Source organism: Urocampus carinirostris, chromosome 4 (assembly GCF_059441175.1).
Source record: "Urocampus carinirostris isolate Australia breed hairy pipefish chromosome 4, RoL_Ucar_1.0, whole genome shotgun sequence".
In the NCBI taxonomy this organism is placed as follows: Eukaryota; Metazoa; Chordata; class Actinopteri; order Syngnathiformes; family Syngnathidae; genus Urocampus; species Urocampus carinirostris.
This window is the reverse complement of record NC_142352.1, coordinates 45,712,172-45,731,330: the sequence shown is the minus strand read 5'-3', so window position 1 is coordinate 45,731,330 and position 19,159 is coordinate 45,712,172. Positions and strand designations below refer to the sequence as shown.

General features: G+C 39.5%; 1 protein-coding gene across 4 annotated transcripts in view; it reads left to right on the top strand.

Moving 5' to 3' along the window:
• The window catches only part of LOC148367684 (alpha-protein kinase 3-like), a 49,715-nt gene that overhangs the window by 18,059 nt on the left and 12,497 nt on the right, over positions 1-19,159 (top strand). For all 4 annotated transcript variants that reach the window (XM_088334699.1, XM_088334700.1, XM_088334703.1 and 1 more), the window contains exons 4-6: positions 1,949-2,070; positions 3,318-3,435; positions 8,121-8,955. In XM_088334699.1, the coding sequence (XP_088190825.1) occupies positions 1,949-2,070; positions 3,318-3,435; positions 8,121-8,955 (1,075 nt within the window). The remainder of the gene's footprint in view (positions 1-1,948; positions 2,071-3,317; positions 3,436-8,120; positions 8,956-19,159) is intronic.

Genomic DNA, 19,159 nt, shown 5'->3' with positions numbered 1-19,159 from the left:
GTGGGGACTGCTGAATAAATATCTATCACCACATAAACCTAGAAGTATTATTTACTGGGGACATCTTGGCTCCAAGTAAAATAGACATGAAAAGACATTGTATTTGTGATTTTCCACGCTGTTCATTAAAGCCAATTAGGAAGAGCAGCATTTCCTGTGTAATCAATCATTGCTTAATCAAACACCAACATTAATTTGCCCCGCGGCCAAAGGCTATGCACAGTTTTAGCCTTTAAAAGCATCCGTGTCTTGTTTGATTCGCTCACTTTGTAATTTGCGTTTGATGGGCTGTGAAAGTGAGCACTGACCCCAACAAGGAGGAGGAGAGCAACACCAGGCATTACTCGCTGGCATCACATGTTCACGTGTGATTGTGTGTGTGCATGTTCTATCCATCTATCTCTCTCTCTCAGTCTCCCTATCTATCTGTCCATCCGAACCTTGTAATATTTATCGCACCTCACTAGCACATACCTGTCAACCTCAACGGCTCCATGCCCTTACAAACTGACGTAGTTTCCCTTACATAATACAAAAAGAATCTTACACCATAATTTTTTTTCAAACACGTTTGTTTATGTAGCTTAACATGTTGTATTGTACATGTGTTTCGTTATATCATATATATTGTTAATTAACATTTTGTTGTGAGATACTGAGTTGCTCGACATGAATGAGGTTTATTATAAAAAAAGTTCAAAAATTAAGTAGCTTGGACGTTCACTGTAGTAATACATGCAAATATAATTAAGTAGAATAATACATTTTCTTATTCAAATTATTAATTCATTTTCTGCATTAAATTATTGTTAAAGGGATAACCACAAACCTGTCTTTTTTCATTTTCCGCTTTTATACTTCATTTTTGTCTTAACTTGTTTATACAACATAATAATTCGTAATATAATGCATCAAAGCAAGTGAACCGTTTGAGAGCCGCCTCTCTTTAATGAGTTGAGCCGAGAAAGCCGGTTCTCTAAAAAGAGACGGACTTCCTTTCACTACAGAACTCCAACTCGTTTGACTTGATTGATTTGCCGTTTCGTGATAGTCGGTGTATACCGGATGGTACCCATAATTGACAAATTTGCGTTTTTCCGTACAGATTATCTTGTACGTCGTACGCATCTTAAAATGCATAATAAACGTACTTTGTACGGCAAAAACGTACAGGTTGACAGGTATGCTAGCAACAGATTTATCCTACACTTGATCTGCAATTAAAATAAACAGTAAACAATATAATAAAACAACAATCAGCAGTAAATAATATAAAGTGAGTTTAATAAATTAAATCTAACTCTCAATTGGTCAAGTAGAAATATGCTACTGTACTTCAAGTATTTTGTTCTCTGTTAAACAACACAAAGTGAGTTTCACTCGACAAATCAAATTACAATCTTTAGTCAGACACCTGCTCGGGTAGAAATATGCCACTTTATTTCAAGTATTTTTACACAACAAAAGTAAACAGTTTAACAATATAAAGTGGTTTAACGCTGCAGTGAAAAAACAAAAAAAATCAAACTCTCACAACCTGAGACACCGGTTTTGTTCACAACAAAAATCAACAAATAAACAAAATAAACGGTCCTGTCCAATATCTCTATGTTATATGCTTCATAACATAAGAACTCCGCTACCCACAATGTTACTGAGCAAGTGCAGTGTGTCCCCTAATGTTTACTGTTGGATGTTATGGCTTACTTGCGAGTGACACAAACGTAAACACCCATCCACACCAACATGCCTCATTTCAATGTATCCATAGTAACACACCGCTTTTGACTGTCAGTAACGATGACAGCGCTGTAAGGACGGAAAAAATAATTGATTGAACGACACCGTTTCGTAACGAAGTTATTTCAAACGGCATTATTCCCATCACCGACTAAAACTACTCACTTTTTTTTATGTATCGTCCCTAACACCGCGCGTCTCTTTTCAGGAGCACGTTGTGCAGTGTGATAGCACAACTGACACAAGAAACCCAGCCCGCCTTCCTCACCACGCTCAAATCCAGAGCTGTGTCCGAAAACTGCGATGTCAAGTTCTTCTGTGTGGTGACCGGTGAGAAACGCAATTTGTTGCTGGAAAGTTCGAAGAAGGACTTGATCATATTTAACATTTTGAATCGGGGGATTGATAAATCCAACTCAAACACTCAACATGTTCTAGAAAACAATGTGGGCGAGCATTGTTTGTTGTCCTGTGCTTTTTAGCACTTATTTTCAGTTACACAGTACAGCGACATCCAGGGGTCAAAAAAAGCACACTGTCACTTTAATGCAAGTGCAGCCCACAAACAATTTGGATTCATTCATTACTAACTAATAGATTTTTAAATTAATTAATGTATTTGTTTTTTTTTAAACTTATGTTGTGTAGCTTAAAAAATTGAAATCTGTGAAAAATGCAATTTGACGCAACCTCAACCAGGCCCTAGCTAAGTTAATTGTGAGTCCTGACCTAAAGGACGATCATTTTGAATTTGTAATCAATTGTATTTAAAACAACAGAATAAAAATAATAACAATTATAATGAGATGCGGGCAGCACGGCGGCACAGTGGTTAGCGCGTGTGTGGCACAGTTCTAAGGTCTCTGGAACCTCCTGTGTGGGTTCAAATCAGCTACCGGACTTCCTGTGCGGAGTTTGTATGTTCTCCCCGTGCTTGCGTGGGTTTCCTCCGGGCACTCCGGTTTCCTCCCACATTCCAAAGACATGCATTTCAGGTGGATTGGCCGGTCCAAATTGTCCCTAGGTGTGAATGAGTGAGCGAGTTGTCTGTCCCTGTGTGCCCTGCGATTGGCTGGCAACCAGTTCAGGGTGTCCCCTGCCCACTGCCCGATGATTGCTGGTATGAGCCCCAGCACCCCGCGACCCTACTGATGATAAGCGGTGCAGCTAATGAGATGAGATGAGATAATGAGATGCATTTTATAGTGATTTATAGTGAAGTTAATATATTACTTCGTAAATAAATCTTGACTGCATTTCTAAACTCAGAAAACTATGATGATAATAATTTTTAATATGTGTTGTAGTAGTAGTAGTAGTAGTAGTTTTAACACTAGTGATTTTTTTTCTTTATATTGTAATTATTATCCATTTTTCCATTTATTCATGTATTTATTGAGTACAGATATTATCATTTTTTTTAACTACTTTTGGTTAAGGTAACAACTTTTGTATTTCAGACTATTATCATTACTAATTTGTTGCTTTTCATTTTTTTGTCATCTGTTTATTCCTTGTTTTAACGGATTTTCAAATATATTTGTTGTTGCCATTAATCCCTTTCCCGTGTCTTTCAGGTTATCCTATCCCTCAAATGACTTGGTATAAGGATGATAAACAGTTGGACCGATTCTGTGGACTTCCTAAATATGAAATATTTCGCAACGGGCAATCCCACTCGCTGCATATTTACAAGTATGTTGAGTTAATTATATTGTGTTAGGGCAGTGGTTCTGAAATAGTGGGAGCAGTGGAGCTCTCTTTGAGGCATTTGTTTACACTTAGCCTTCACGCAGCATATAGCAGAGTATGAACATTGACTATGGAGTGTACGTAGACACAGCAGCACTAATTAGTTACTATATATTTGTTTTGCAGGATTTTTAGAATAAGAATCAGAATTATAATTAGTACTACAATCGTCTTGGCACTTCAGGGTAAAGGGTGTAATAAAGAGACTTTCAAGAGAAAAGAGACAAGATTATCATGCTTAATAGGCCAAAAAAAAAGAGTGACAACATAGTGCTTAAAAAAAGTTGTAATATTAATAATATAATGAAGAATATTGCATTGTAACAATAAAGCAAAGAAAATAAGTGCAATATCAGTTAGTAGCAGCTATCATATATATATATATATATATATATATATATATATATATATATATATATATATATATATATTGTTAGCAAATAATATAAAAAAAATGTACCGTTTACCAAATTGTTTGAATTAGTTATCTGACTTCATTAACCAAACACAACATACATTCTGTCCTAACAATGCGTGCTCGTTTCTTTTTTTTGAAAAGACGGACAAGAGACCGGCATTTCCACACGGTGGCAGGTTTAATTTCTTAAATAATTTGACTAAGTGAACTCCATCAAATTAGCCGAATTAGTGTCGCTCGAGACTTCGTCAAGCCTTCTCTCTCGATTCTCTCTCGATCTTCTCTCTCTCTTCCTCTGCCCACGCCTTTCTCCCAAGCTGGCGTGTCGGCTCCTCCCATGGGAGGGCCAGAAAAAAGCCCCCACGTGGCCCCACCATCTCGGAGAAGAGCGTCGCGATGTCTGTCCTTGTGCGTCTGGCCTTCTGCGTCCTGTTATCAACAGAACTAAACAAAACATTCGCATTCGGAACGGCGTGACCTGAAGCTCACTCAGTGAAAATCTTCATTGCACTCGTTAAATGTAATTTGTATTTTATTGTACAAAATCCCTTATAGTCAAATGTATAAAATCCTTCAATATATATATATATATATATATATATATAGACATATATGAATACGCTCTTGATTAAATATTGGTGACACTACCTGCTATCGAGGGCCTGAGGGATTTAGTGTCTTGCCCAAGGAGGCTTCGACATAACACTTGAATGAGCCGGAAATCGAACCTGTGACCTCTTGATCTTAAGACGAGCGCTTTTACCTACTGAGCTACTGCCGCCCCAAGTATTTTGTTTCCTACCCTGATGCTGCCACACCATTGGAGGATCGACTACTCCACTTCCTGGTTACCGTATTTTCCGCACTATAGGGCGCACCGGATTATAGGGCGCACCCCCAAAAAATTGTTTTTGGTCCTATATCTTCCATAGAAAAGGCGCACCGGATTATAAGGTGCTACAATGGGAACGTCGACAAAACAGTCAGATGATTCAGTCCAACTGATTACCCCCTTAACATTCCCAAAGCTTGCAAAGAAGCAAATACGTGTCGTAGACACGTGCGGATGCGGTGTCCGTACGATGTCACTCAAATGCATCATTTCAAATATCATTCGGAAGGTTAAAGTCTTGGGATTCAAGAAATGCCAAACATTTCTTAGTTTCTATTTTCTTTTTTGCTCGCAACTTTACTGTGCATATGACAATAAACACTTGGAATTGAGTTGAATTCACTCAACTCATCACAGCAACATCAAGATCGTTCTAAAACAAGATACCGGGAAAATATAAAGCCGCATAGCTCACCTAAGTTCTCACGTTCAATAATGATACGCAATCGTGGTCTTCTTACAACCGTGAGTGAAGTAAATCCAGGAGAGTAAATTATTTGCAAATACAGACTAATAAAACATGTTTCTTTATGGTGTAGTTTAGCAAGCTTGCTACGCCATTGCTAAACTCGGCCAATTGCAGGGTTTGTTTTGGCCATCTAGCCAATCCGAGGCTCCGAATAACTTCAGCCAATAGCGATCAATTTAACGGATGATTGACACATCTTTTTCGGCCAATTGCAGGGTTTGTTTTCGCCCTCTAACCAATCCGAGGCTCTGAATAACTTCAGCCAATAGCGATCGATTCAACGGATGATTGATACATCTTTTTCGGCCAATTGCAGGGTTTGTTTTGGCACTCTAGCCAATCCGAGGCTCCGAATAACTTCAGCCAATAGTGATCGATTCAAATGATGATTGACACAATGGTTAGCCAATGAAACGCCGGTAAATAAATCCCAGCATACACCGCGGACTACCTAGCGTTCGGGGGAAAATCTAGTCGGCGGCGGCAAGTTAGTTGCAAGATTTTGCGAATAAATTTTGTTCTATAAATAAGGCGCACTGTATTATAAGGCGCACGGTCAGCTTTTGAAAAAAATTAATACTTTTAGGTGCGCCTTATAGTGCGGAAAATACGGTAATTCCATTTGCCACCTCACAGTGTGTAAAAGGGAAAAGTGTGAAGCACATTGAAAGGGCTTTTGGGAGGTCATCATTGAATTGAAAAGCAGAACATTTACATTTACAGCTTGAATGCATTATTATTTATTTATTATATGTAATTTTATTTTGGATTGACATGGGCAGTCAAAAATGTTTAAAGTTTAGGGATTTGTATCTGATTTTTTATTTCAAATGCTCTTCAATCAGTTAATGAAGGTATTATTTGATGCACCTGTAAGTTATGCCATATTTCAATTTTTTATTCTTTCACATAATCTTAAGGAACTATTATGCAGAGGTGTATGTCAAACAATTTTATAGAGCGCTCGTATTGGGACCGAGACATCACAGGTTCGATTCCCCGCTCCTCCGAGGTAAATGTCGTAGTGTCCTTGGGCAAGACACTGACCCCTAATGCTCCCGATAAGCTGTTGCCGCTATCGGTGTGTGAGTGTGTGTGTGAATGGGTACGTGTGAAGCACATTGTAATGTCATGTACCGGAAACAGAGACAGGACCCAGTAGCATTCGTTTACTCAGTTTTATCAATAAAGAGAGAGAGTAGGGCTTGCGCCCACGATCCGATGATCGACGGACAAGGGTAGCAGGTGGCTGGACACGCGGGAGTGGCACTTTCGTGTTAAGCGAGGATGGTCAAAGATCGGCAGGGAACACAAGTCGTTAGCCGGGATGGGAGAGCAAGGGCGGTGGCAAGTTCTTAAACAAGGTCTGCAACAGGTGTCAGGCAGACAGCGGGGCAAAACAGATCGGAGATCGGGAAGGCAGAACAGGGCAGAGCCAGATCCGGAAACAGGTTGGCAACGGGTATCGGGCAGAGAAAAACAGGGCAGGAACAGAGTCTGAACGTGAGAGCTTGCTGAGCTGGGAGCAACGCTTAGCACAACGATCTGTCAGGGAAATTCTTGAAAGCCGGGGGTTTAAAAGGAATTCATCAGCCAATCAGCTCTCAGGGCTGTTGGCGCCAATTGAGCAGTCACAGGTGCTCTGAATCGGCAATCATGACATGTAAAGCACTTTGGAAGGTCTTCAGTGACCTAAAAAGCAGTCTATAAATGCAGACTAATTACAATTACAGTGGAACCTCGGTTCTCGACCATAATCCGTTCCAGAACCCTGTTCGAAAACCGATTTGTTCGATCACCGAAATCATTTTTCCCATTAAAAATAATGTAAATCGTTTTAATCCATTCCAACACTCTGAATGTTTACCTTGAATCTTCAACGTAAACATGAAGCTAACCCAGGCTAATCGTACGTTCGCGTTATCGTAATCTTCCGTACAAAAGATTACGCTAACATGAACGTGTAAAAATAAAAAAATCAGGTCGTTTACAAGTCATTTAGCACCCGGGTCTCCACAACAAGTGGTGAGCAGTTCATTGGAAGGGGGGCTGCGTTCCAACACCCTGAATGTTTACCTTGAATGTTTAACGTAAACATGAAGCTAACCCAGGCTTATCGTACGTTCGCGTTATCGTAATCTTCCGTACGAAAGATTACGCTAACATGAACATGTAAAAATTAAAAAAAGTATAAAGAAAAGAATTATGAATAGGATTTCTTACCTTTGTGGTGGTCAGCAGAAGCCATGCTGTATTCCCTAGCAAGATCAGACACTTGCACACCTCCTTCATATTTTGCTATTATTTCTTTCCTAAATGCAACAGTTGTACGCACTACTTTTCTTTTTTCACCTGTAGCAACTTTGCTGTTTGCACTGACTTTCTTCGGAGGCATAATTAGGGGCTAAAACACTTCGTACACGTATATTAAAAGCAAAAGCAAAAGCAAAACGAAGCACGTCCGCACGTGACAACAGTTGGTCACGAAAAGAGCGATCTTCACCCGTACGCCACTCAGCATCGCACCCTAGCGTAGGCACTCACGCATTACCGGCGTTCGAACTCCGATTTTTTGACCGAACAGCGAAGCAAGAATTTCTCGAAATTTTTGGTCGGACTCCGATTCGTTCGAACTGAGAGGCGTTCGAAATCCGAGGTTCCACTGTAGTAATATTTTTAATCGTGAGGGTTGGAACTTTTGGCTTAGAGGCAGGCATGATAGGATTTATTTTTCCGATGGGGTGCGTGAAAGAAAATAATTGAGAAGCACGGTGTTAAGGAGATTGTGAAATCAAAGCTTTTCGTCATGATTTAGGCCCATTGTCATATCGAAGTTGATCTTTTCGCAGCTGCACAGCAGAAGACGCCGCCATCTACCAGGTATCAGCCAGCAACTGCAAAGGCATCGTATCGTGCTCCGGGGTTCTTGAGGTAGGCGGCATGAGCGAGTTCAAGATCCACCAGCGCTACTTCGCAAAGCTCAAACAGAAAACGGAAGGCCGAGGCAAGGATCCTGAAGGCAAGGAGAACCAGCAGCCCCTTCGCACCGTCAGCCCCGATCGGCCGCTGAGGAAGCGACGCTCCACCGTGGAAGTCTTCATGCCCACGTCCACCCCTGCACAAAGTGAGGTCACAGAAAACTTTGTTGGGCCTGTTTGCGAAGATTCAAAGCTGCAGCTGGCCGAGGAACCGATGGAGAAGTCCTCGCCTTTGCCTAACACTGAGAGTGGAATCTCAGGGGGCATTACCAAGACCCCTTTAGTCAAAAAAAAGCTCAGGATCTGCCCAAGAGGTGAGAGGGCGAACGAGAAGAAAGAATCCAGTTCAGAAGAACTTATGGAAGTGGATATTTGCAGAAACGCGAGTGGACGTCAAACCAAAGCACCTTGGGGAAAACTCTTGAGGAGCAAAAGTTCAGAAGCACTCGGCTCTCCGGAAGCTGCGAAAAAAGACAAAGAAAGTGTCCTGACGCGTGATGAGAAAGTGCCAGAGAGGAATCCTCGTCTACCATCTAGATTTGAAAAAGCTCCACAAGTAAAACAGCTCTTACACAAGCAGCGCACAGTTGATCCGAGATCAGCAGATGGGATCTTTGGGGGCAGGGTCGCTCCACGTGAACAGACCCCAGATCAGCCGCCACAAAAGGAAACACAAGCAAGGGAAAAGAATCCATCCGTACCAGAGGTGGGTAGCATGGGTTACATTTACTTGAATACGTTTTGGGTCTTTTTTTCAATTTCTGAAAGTAATTCTAAATCACTATACTTTTTACTTTTACTTGTGTAGATTTGTGGAGGAAAAGCTTTACTTTTACTTTGCTACATTAGGCTACATTGAAGCCGTTATTAAGTAACTTAAATGAATGAATGAATAAATGAAAACTTTATTTAGAAAATTAAAATAAAAACAGGACAAAAACAATGAGTCAACAACAAAATAATGTCACATAACATGTTCGAAAAGGGGTAGTCAGAAGCAGATGCTTATTTTTCCTAACCCTTTATCTTCCCTATTAAATACATTTTACAAATCCTCTTCTCCTCTTGTGTCTTATATAACGAAATCTCATGGATATACTTATTTCATAGGTCAGATATCAATAATTATATTAATTACAATAATCACATATTTTATACACTAATCTTCGTAATACCCATCCCTTAACGTCATAATACCACTAGTTACCAAATATCACTGCAGCACCAATGATAATATCAACAATAAAAATAAACATAATATGTATAATAACAGTTATGATATAATAATAGCAACAATAACAACAAGTTAACACTAGTTTTAAACGCAGTATTTCCAATCTACTCATATCCCATTTTCTTCATCCCTGTACTTTGCTAGTAATGTTTTTTTTTTTGTATTTAAATTTGAACACATGAATAGTTGGACATTGTTTGATCTCATCTTGTAAATTATTCCAAAGTTTGACTCCACACACAGACACACACATACTTTTCCTGGTTGTTCTCACCTTTAGGATTTTGAATTTACTAGATCCCCTCTACGTAAGTACTCTGCCCGCTTTTTCTCTCCGGTGAGAGCCACTGTGCGGCCCAAGCCCCGCCCCTTTTAAAGTAGCAGCGTCACATACCAAGCAGGTGGCTATTTTAAAGCAAACTGGCAGGTGTGTGATTGGCCATGGAGGCCTAAGGTTTAAAGAGAAAAATAACTGCACAGAAATCAAACCTAAACTGAATTAATGTTATTTTCTTTACTTTACCTTTTGAGGGGGTTGCTATTTTATTTTGATAAATGCATGCTAAGTTGTATTGCACTTTGTTGCCTTTATAAGGGGAACGTTATGCACTTTTGTTGTTGATTTTTCCAACCATCAAAACAAAATGACATTGAAAATTGGATTTCTTAATTGATTCTGTTCAATTTTATTAAAACAAATCAATATTCCATTATTCATTAATAAAATAACAAATCTAAACTTATCATACAACAGAGTAGTCACGTCATTCTCCACAAGATGTGCTGCCTCCAATTAAGTCATTTTAATAGTAGGCTTGTAAAAATACCTACAACGTTCATTATAAGGCTTATATAAGGCTTTTCATTTTTTGTGGCGCCTGACAAATGTGTTCATTGTCTTTTTGGTCCAATATGAAATGAAATGAAATGATCCTTTCAACATTTTGGGTTGCCGACCCCTGGGCTAGCTTGTTTTTCTGCCTGCAGAGCCTGTTAAAAAAAGCACTTGGGCTTTAAATGTGCTTACCGTAAATTCCGGACTATAGAGCGCACCTGATTATAAGCCGCACCTACATTTTAAGAGGATAACCGCTTTTGTACTCACACAAGGTGCACCTGTATATAAGCCGCATGCGCCCACATTAAAACATGTAACACAATCACAAATTTAACCCAAACCCAACTTTGAGTGCCGCGATTGTAAGGGTAGCAAAACGCTACTAGCAACACGCTTGCATTACAGTAAACGGCTCTGTTAAAAAAACATACCGTGTTTGTAGTAATCACGGTAAACCGTCCTTATCTTCCTCCTCATAACCAACGTCATCAAAGTCGTCTTCCCAAGTATGGGAGAGAGACCATGTCATATAGACGTCGTCCCACGCTCCCTTATTCAAAAACACGCTAGCAACACGCTCGCAAAGTAAAGTTTACGTGCAGTAGCTGTTTCCTTCTTTATCGGACTGCTCGATTGCATTTAGCTTGAAAGCTGCGTCGTGTGCCTTTCTTTATGCAATTTGCATGGTGAGGATATTTCTACGCTAATTTAATTTGTGCACAACTAAGAAGTTGCAGTCTTCCTCGGCGCATATATTCCACCGGTCTAGATCTTACCTTTTGTACTCGAGCGCCGCTGCCGGCTGTTGAAAAAATGACATAAATTGGCCGCATCACTGAATAAGCCGCAGGGTTGAAGGTTTGGGAAAAAAGTAGCGGCTTAGAGTCCAGAATTTACGGTAATTTATTTCTTAGTTTAGTTATATTGTTTATAACGATACTTGAATTTACCTAGATTGTTTTCATCTTATTTTTCAAATTAAATGTGATTTGTCGTTGATTGGATGGACTTTAATGAATCTATCTATCTATCTATCTATCTATCTATCTATCTATCTATCTATCTATCTATCTATCTATCTATCTATCTATCTATCTATCTATCTATCTATCTATCTATCTATCTATCTATCTATCTATCTATCTATCTATCTATCTATCTATCTATCTATCTATCTATCTCTATCTGTCAGGCAGGACGGAAGCAAAAACTGAGATCACTTGCACTCGTTTCTTGGTTTTTATTGGAAGGAAGGAATGACAAGGCGTGATTCTTCGATCCGTTGTTTGACAGATTGACGAAGCTTGACAGGCGGGCGAAGGCTTGGCGGGAATGGTCGCGGACAGGCGGAATCATCGTGTTGTTGGTCGGGGCTGGAGAAGAAAGGCATCGTTGTGTGCGGATATGTGATCAGGTATCAGACGGGCAGGGCAGGTCGTAGGCAAATTCGGAAACGGGTCGCAAACGGAGATCAAGTAGAAAAACAGGAGGCAGGCAAAGAGTCGGAGGTACGGGCTTTCTGAGCAGATGGCAACAGGTAGCGTAGTACAATCAGACAGCTTGTTTCCAGAAGCTGAGGATTTAAATGGACAGGGTGCGCTAATCAGCTGTCCTGGCTGTTGGCGCCAAATCCTGAGCACAGGTGTTCTAGATCCGGGTGACTGTGACACTATCTATCTACCTTGGTCATATCCCTCGGGAAGGGGTGACCGACAGCGATACAAACACATTAAAAAAAAACAAAGAAAATAAAAAGGGAAAAAGTAGGAAAAAAAGCAAAATATGAATTTATGAGCTGATTCAATAGTTGTTTAAAAAGTTTAATAAATAAGACGTTGCTGCAGTTACTCAGTACTTGAGTAGTTTTTTCACCAAGCACTTATTTACTTTCACTCAAGCAATGATTTCGATGACTACTTTGTACTTCTACTTCTCGTAATGTTATTCTGAAGTAACGGTACTTTTACTCGAGTAACTTTTTGGACTATTCTACCCATCTCTGTTCCGTACAGAGTGAGGTGAACTGTTTTTTTCTCCCATGACCTCATGGGAACATCCTACAAGCCGATTCTATTTATGACAAGAAAAGTCAGCACACTGTAATGCCAACAGAGCTGAAGCAGACGCTCTTGTTTACACATGAGACAGGGTGGCAAAATTTTCATCATTACTTGTCCAGATTGCATTGTATAGAGCAGGGGTGGGAAACCTATGGCTTGTGGGCCATATAGAGAGTACATCTGGAGATAAAACAGAGTATGGGCAAATAAATTAATAAATCAATTCATGAGGAGCCAATCGTGGCACATTGGAAGCCAAAATAACACAGTCTCAACATTTGTTACAGACCATTATGTATAGGGCACAGTCTTGACCAGGGGTGTCAAACCGCCGGCCCGCCGACCGGATCAGGCCCGCTAAAAGATTGAATCCGGCCCGCGAAATAACGCTGAGGGAAGCCCAAGAGAAAAACAAGCTGAAGGTTGAAATATGTCCACTTGATGTTGCCAGCTGCCTCTTACAAACGCTGTACTTTCTTTCTCTCTCTCTCACTCTCACTCTCTCTCTTCTTCCCTTTTTCTCTCACTCTCTATCTCTCTCTCTCTTTCACACTCTGTCTCCCTTTTTCTCTTTCGTTGTTCCTCTTTGTCTCTTTCTCTCTCTCTGTCTTTTTACCTTCTTTTGGTCTCTCTTCCTTTTTTCCTTTTCTCTTTTCTCTCGTTCTCTCTCTCTCTCTCTCTTGCTTGACCCTTCTCTCTTTCTCTCTATTTCTCTTTGGATTTCTTTCTCTTTCTTTCTCCCTCTCTCACAATTTCTCTTTTTATCTATTTTGTTCCTCAGATTCTCTCTCTCGTGTCTCTCTCTTGTCTCTCTTTCTGTCTTCCTCTGTCCCACCCTCTCTTTCTCTTATTTATTTCTCTCTCTTTCTTTCTCTCTAATCTACTAGTCTGGCCCCCGAGAGAATGTCTGTTTTATCGTGTGGTCCCCGGGTGAAAATGAGTTTGACAACCCTGGTCTTGATTATAGTTTACAGCAGGGATGTCAGACAGGTAGCCCGCAGGCCGGATTAGGCCCGTTAAATGATTTCATTTGGCCCGTGAGACAACTCCCAGAGAAGCTCAAGGGAAAAACAAGCTGCAGGTTGAAATATATCCACTTAGTGTTGCCAAGCCAGGTGCCCCTCACGTATGCTGTAGTTGTATTTCTCTCTCTCTCTCTTCCTCCCCTTTCTCTCACTCTCTATCTCTCTCTCTTTCATTCTCTCTGTCTCTCTTTTTCTCTTCCTTCGTTCTCTTTGTCTCTTTCTCTCTGTGTGTTTTTACCTTCTTTTGCTCTCGCCTCCTTTTTCCTATTCTCTCTCTTCTCTCTTTCTCTCTCTCTCTCTTTTGCTTTCCCCTTCTCCTTTCTCTCCTTCTCTCGTTCTATTTCTCTTTGAATTATTTTCTTTCTCTTTCTTTCCCCCTTTATCACTATTTCTCTTCATATCTCTTTTCATTCTCTCTCTCTCTTTCTACCTTTCTCTCTCTTTGTCCCACCCTATTTACTTTTCTCTCCCTCTCTTTCTCCCATTTCTTTCTCTCTTGTTTTCTTTCTCTGTAATCTGCTAGTCCGCCCCCAACAGAATGTTTGTTCTATTGTGTGGCCCCCGAGTGAAAATGAGTTTGACACTCCTGATTTACAGTGTCACAAAAACAGACACCGTTTTGGCTATAATTGGCTAAAAAGTCAATTATATGGAAGATCATTTTGCAATTTTTTGCACTTTACGATGAAAACCCACAGAACAAACAGCAAAAAGCTCTAACAAAGCACTTGGAGCAATTCAATGGATGCGCGGTAGGAATGGGCGGAGTTATACACACAGCGCGTATTCCTTCACCTCGCCCTGCGCTATATACACTGAAGGGGAATAACGACAATATCCTACTTGTTTGCAGCATTTTGCGTCATTTTTACTAAAGAACTTTGCTTGCACCATGTTTTGAGACCATTATTAAGGACAAAAATGAGCCTCAACACTCTTAAATCACTAAGGGAGGGAGAGAAGTTTTATGCGGTGTATTTATATTAGAATCGAACACTGGCTCAGGTGTTATTATTGTTTCATACATCATCCGGGGTTCTGGAGGTAGGCGGATATAGATAGCTCTTTTTTTCAAGATAAATGCTATTTTCAGTTTAATTATTAAACTTTAATAGGTGGGGGGTTAGATAATACAAATTTGGAATTTGATATTCACTCATTATTTGTTTTCATTTTTCAAGCCTCCCTAGTGTCATAGGGGTATTTTTATAGAAAAGAACAAAAAACACCTCAAAAACAGATTCAATCTAACCAAAGAAAAAACACAAAAACTAAAACATACTATACTGCAGCAAAGCCATCAACGTTATCAAGGAATCTCCCACCCTGGCCACCACCTCTTTGACATGCTGCCATCTGGCAAGCTCCAAAGGTCCCTCAAACTCAATTGAGTTGGAGGCCTCTGAAGCTAGGGTTGATGTTGGGCTCAATGGGGTTTTCCACACAAACAACGCTGATAAAAGCATTCCGCTCTCCTTTAAGGGACAGTGTTTATTATTTGTCCACTAGATGTTGCTGTAATGTGTACTGCAACCAAAAATGAGTTCAGGGAAGACTACAAACTACGGCGACTGAAAGAGAGCAAAAAGCACTCTTTTTTCCATTTTGTATCCAGCCTTTCTCAAAGAATCACAAAAGAAAGGGAAAAATAGGATTTTTTTAAAGGAATTAAAAATAGGGAAGAAACATTTTGAAAAAGAGGCAAAAAGGAAAACATGAATTAAAATAATAGTGGAGCAAAAGAAAGCAAAAAAATGAAAATGGAGAACAGAAAGAAAAAAAAGAAAAGAAAGGAATGAAAGAGAAAAAAAGACAAAGACGTATAAAAATGCAATTATCTCTCTTTTTTTTCATTTTTAAGTTTTTCCTTTTTTATTTCAATTTTTGTGAGTTTTACCTTTTCTATTTTATTTATTTATTTTTTTTCTTTTTCTGTTTTTCTTTTCTGTTCTCATTCATTTTTTCTTTTCTTTTTCTTGTCTTATTGCTCTTCTCTCCAAAACGAATATGGTGCATTTACGTCAATTGGAGTCTCCGTATTTAAATAATACACACTGTCCCCTTAACGTTCACATTATGGCGCAGACCTAACACTATAGTCCTGGGGGCCGCGAGTCTGAGTGATTATGTTCAACAACTATTTTACCAGCCAATACAACAACTTTGTTAAAAGGATATGGGTTCATCTCAAAATCCTATTTCTCCTTCAATTATCAGCCACATATTTTTGCCCCTGTGGAATTAGCAACATTTATTTGAGACAAGGACTTACACAAGCAAGCTTGCCAGAGGTGTTTGAAAAAAAAAGTGGATGTAGTACCACCGGCAGTTAGGGCAGCGCATATGCTATCCCATTCATATAATATTGTTTGGGTCAGTGGAGACGAGCGTGGACTCTCCTGCCCCACAGAAGGACCAGCCCCTGCCGGCATATCCCTTCATCTTAGTGATGGGAATGTTCTCGCCTTTTAGAGAAGCGGCTCTTTCAGCTCGGCTGACTAAAGACAGTCGGCTCTTCAGATTGTTTTTGTAGCTTTAATCCATATATTACCGATTATTGTGTAATATGATGCACACAATTACTTAAAAAGGGGAAACAGCTATGAAAAAAAGAACAAAAAAGCAGGAAATGAATAAAAAAAAAGAAAAAAAAAACAATAACAAAAAAGAGTAAAAAACAATAAATAAAAGAAGAGGAGAAAATATTGGGGGAAAAAAGTGAAAAGCCAGGAATAAAGAGCTAAAGGAAAAGTGGAAAAATGGAGAACAAGAAACAAAAGACAGGAACAAGAATGAAAAAGTTAGGAAAACAAGAAACAAAACAAAAAAGGAAAAAAGATGGGGAAAAAAGTTGCGTCTCTGTCTTGATATGCCCCCCCACAGAATCATGCATAGAGTATGTGACATCAGTGAGGCAAAACGCAGCTCGCCTCTTTAAATGATTAGCATTCCACTGTAAGCACACTTCAACGACTCAAGGCAAAAGGTCCCACACGGCAGCTTGTGAAAAGATAGGAGCCTTTCCAGATGAGATGAACGGGACCGACATGAAACATGCACGGCGTAACCTTAGAATGAGCAGTCAAAACTTAACACTTTTTAAAGTGTCTTTATCTTTAGTGTCAGCTTTGCTTATCTCAGGGGTGACAAACTCATTCCAGCTCTGGGGCTACGTGGCAGAAAAAAAACATTCTCCGGAAGCTGGACTAGTAGATTAAAAAGAAAGAAAGGAAGGGAGAGAGCGAGAGAGAGAGAAAGAGAAAAAAGGGGAGAGAGTGAAAGGTGAGAGAAAAAGATGGTAGAAAAAAGAGAGGGAATGACAGAAAAAGAAAGAAAGAAAGAGACGAAAGGACGGAGAGAGTAAGAAAAAAAGAAAGCAAAAGGAAAGAGAGAGAAAAATAAAGAGAAGGAAAGAAAGAGTTAAGAGAAAGGTTTTAAAGGGAGAATGGTTGTGAAAGAAAAAGTGAGAGACAAGAGAAGGAGAGAGAGAGAAGGAGAGAAAGGAGGCAAGGAGATAGAAATACAGGCAAAGATAGAAAGGATAAGAGAAGGGAAGAGAGTAAGAGAAAAAAGAACGGGAAAAGGAGAAAAGAAAGGGAAAGAGAGAGTGGGAGAGAGAGAGAGGTAGAGAAATACAGCTCCAATTGTTTTGTGAGTGGCGCCTGGCTGCGGTAACATCCAGTGGATATTTTTAGAACTGCAGCTCGTTTCTTTCTTGTGCTTCACCCGGTGTCATCTCGTAGGCCGGATTCAAACCCTTGGCACGCCTGACCCTGGGCATGGGCCAAAGGTTTAACACAATGGCTAACCTCTTCTACTAGTTCATTCTAGAGTGGGGTAGAGCTCAAGCTCGGACGGGAACTCATAATATGGCTGCCACTCTTACTGTCTCCTCTTACTTTGGCAGTGATAGAATCCAACTCTTGTGCCTATTCTTAATTCGACTGCGTTTCCATATTTACATACCGGTAAGTTGCTCTTGTCACTAAGTCAGGTTCTCTCCGACCTTTTCAAGCCGAGAGCTACTTTTTTTCTTACTTAGTTGATCAATGGGCATCCACTTTGACGTACACGTCTAAAATAATAGCTTTTCTTGTACTACTTACTTGTTGTTACTATGTTATCACCACGTTAATTAATGGAAGTAGAAAGAAGAAAGAAAGAAAGAAAGAAAGAAAGAAAGAAAGAAAGAAAGAAAGAAAGAAAGAAAGAAAGAAAGAAAGAAAGAAAGAAAGAAAGAAAGAAAGAAAGAAAGAAAGAAAGAAAGAAAGAAAGAAAGAAAGATAGATAAATAGAATTTGAGAAAGAATTAGGGGAAAAGTAAAGGAGAGAAGGACAGAGAATCAAAAGCGAGAGAGAGAGAGAGAGAGAGAGAGAGAGATAAGGGAAAAGACAGAGAGAAAAACAAATAAACAAAGAACATTAGAAAGAAACAGAGAAAGAACGAGAAAGAGCAAGATAAATTTAAAAAGAAAATGAAAATAAGACGGAATCAAAGAAACAAAGAAAGATAGAGAGAGAAAGAAAAGGGCAAAAAGAAGAAAAATAAAGGGCAAAAGATAGAAAAAGAGAGAGAGAAAAAAAAGAGAGAAAGAAAAAGACAGTGAGAAAGAGACAGAAAGAGAGCAAGATAAAAAAGAGAAAACTCAAAACATATAGAATGAAAAATTAAGAGAGGGAGAGAGAGGGAGAGAGAGGGACGGGTTAAAAAGAAAGAGAAAAGGGAAGGGAAAAAAAGAAAAAATGAGAGAAGGAATACTGTCCTCAGGGGGCACTCGGGTGCCCGTAGGCACCAGGTTTGGAGACCCCTGCACTAGGTCTTATGCGGCCCTTAGAATACCTTAGGGGTGGGCGATACTGGGTACCTTTATTTACGAATTGAATTAATTCTTGGAGTCGTTTTGAAACATTTTTAGTAGAGAGCCTTTTCCCGCAGAAATGTATATAGCTTTTGATGAATCATAAAAGAGCATCATAACTTGAAACGAATACATATTGAAATCAGATTACTGCACAATAAACACAAAACGAGAGGCACATCATGTAAAAAAATCAAATAAGATAAAGAAAAAAATCAAAATATCAATTTACCTTTGAACTGGCCTCTTTGTTTACTGGTCCTCAGCGTGTCTTGAAAAACTGATCCAATGATGTCAGAAATATGCAAGGCAGACTCCTGGCTCAATTCATGAGTACATATGGATCAGAGATAAAATGCCACCCATACAGATTTCTTATGTCCAGTATATAAAGGCACAGTCTTCACTAAAGTTTACAGTCACAATTCACAACAACAGACCCCTTCATGGCTGTACCTTGTTAAGGAACAATTTATATGAAAGCTCATTAAATAATGTACGTGCACTGTTGTTTTTATATTTATAACGGCGTTATTTTCTTAGCAACATTGTAATCTAACGATTTACTTTTTACACTGTCACTGTTACTGACGGTCAAAAGCGGAGCGTTACATTGAATGAAGCAGTTTTCTGCTCTCTTTCGAGTTGTTTATGTCACGTCTTTTCTGATCATGTCGCCATTCAAAATACTCATTGCATAGTTAAATAGCGATTACGAATATAGTATTACTACCGTAATTGTGTCACCCACGAACGAAACGGCTCTATGAGTCCGCTCCCCACCAACTGAAATACCTCGAGACGCTGTTTTTCTCGAGTGATTGCTCAAAATCAATTTTTGTCAGGGTATTTTTCACAGTATTTTTTTGGACAAAGATCAGTTTATACTTAAAA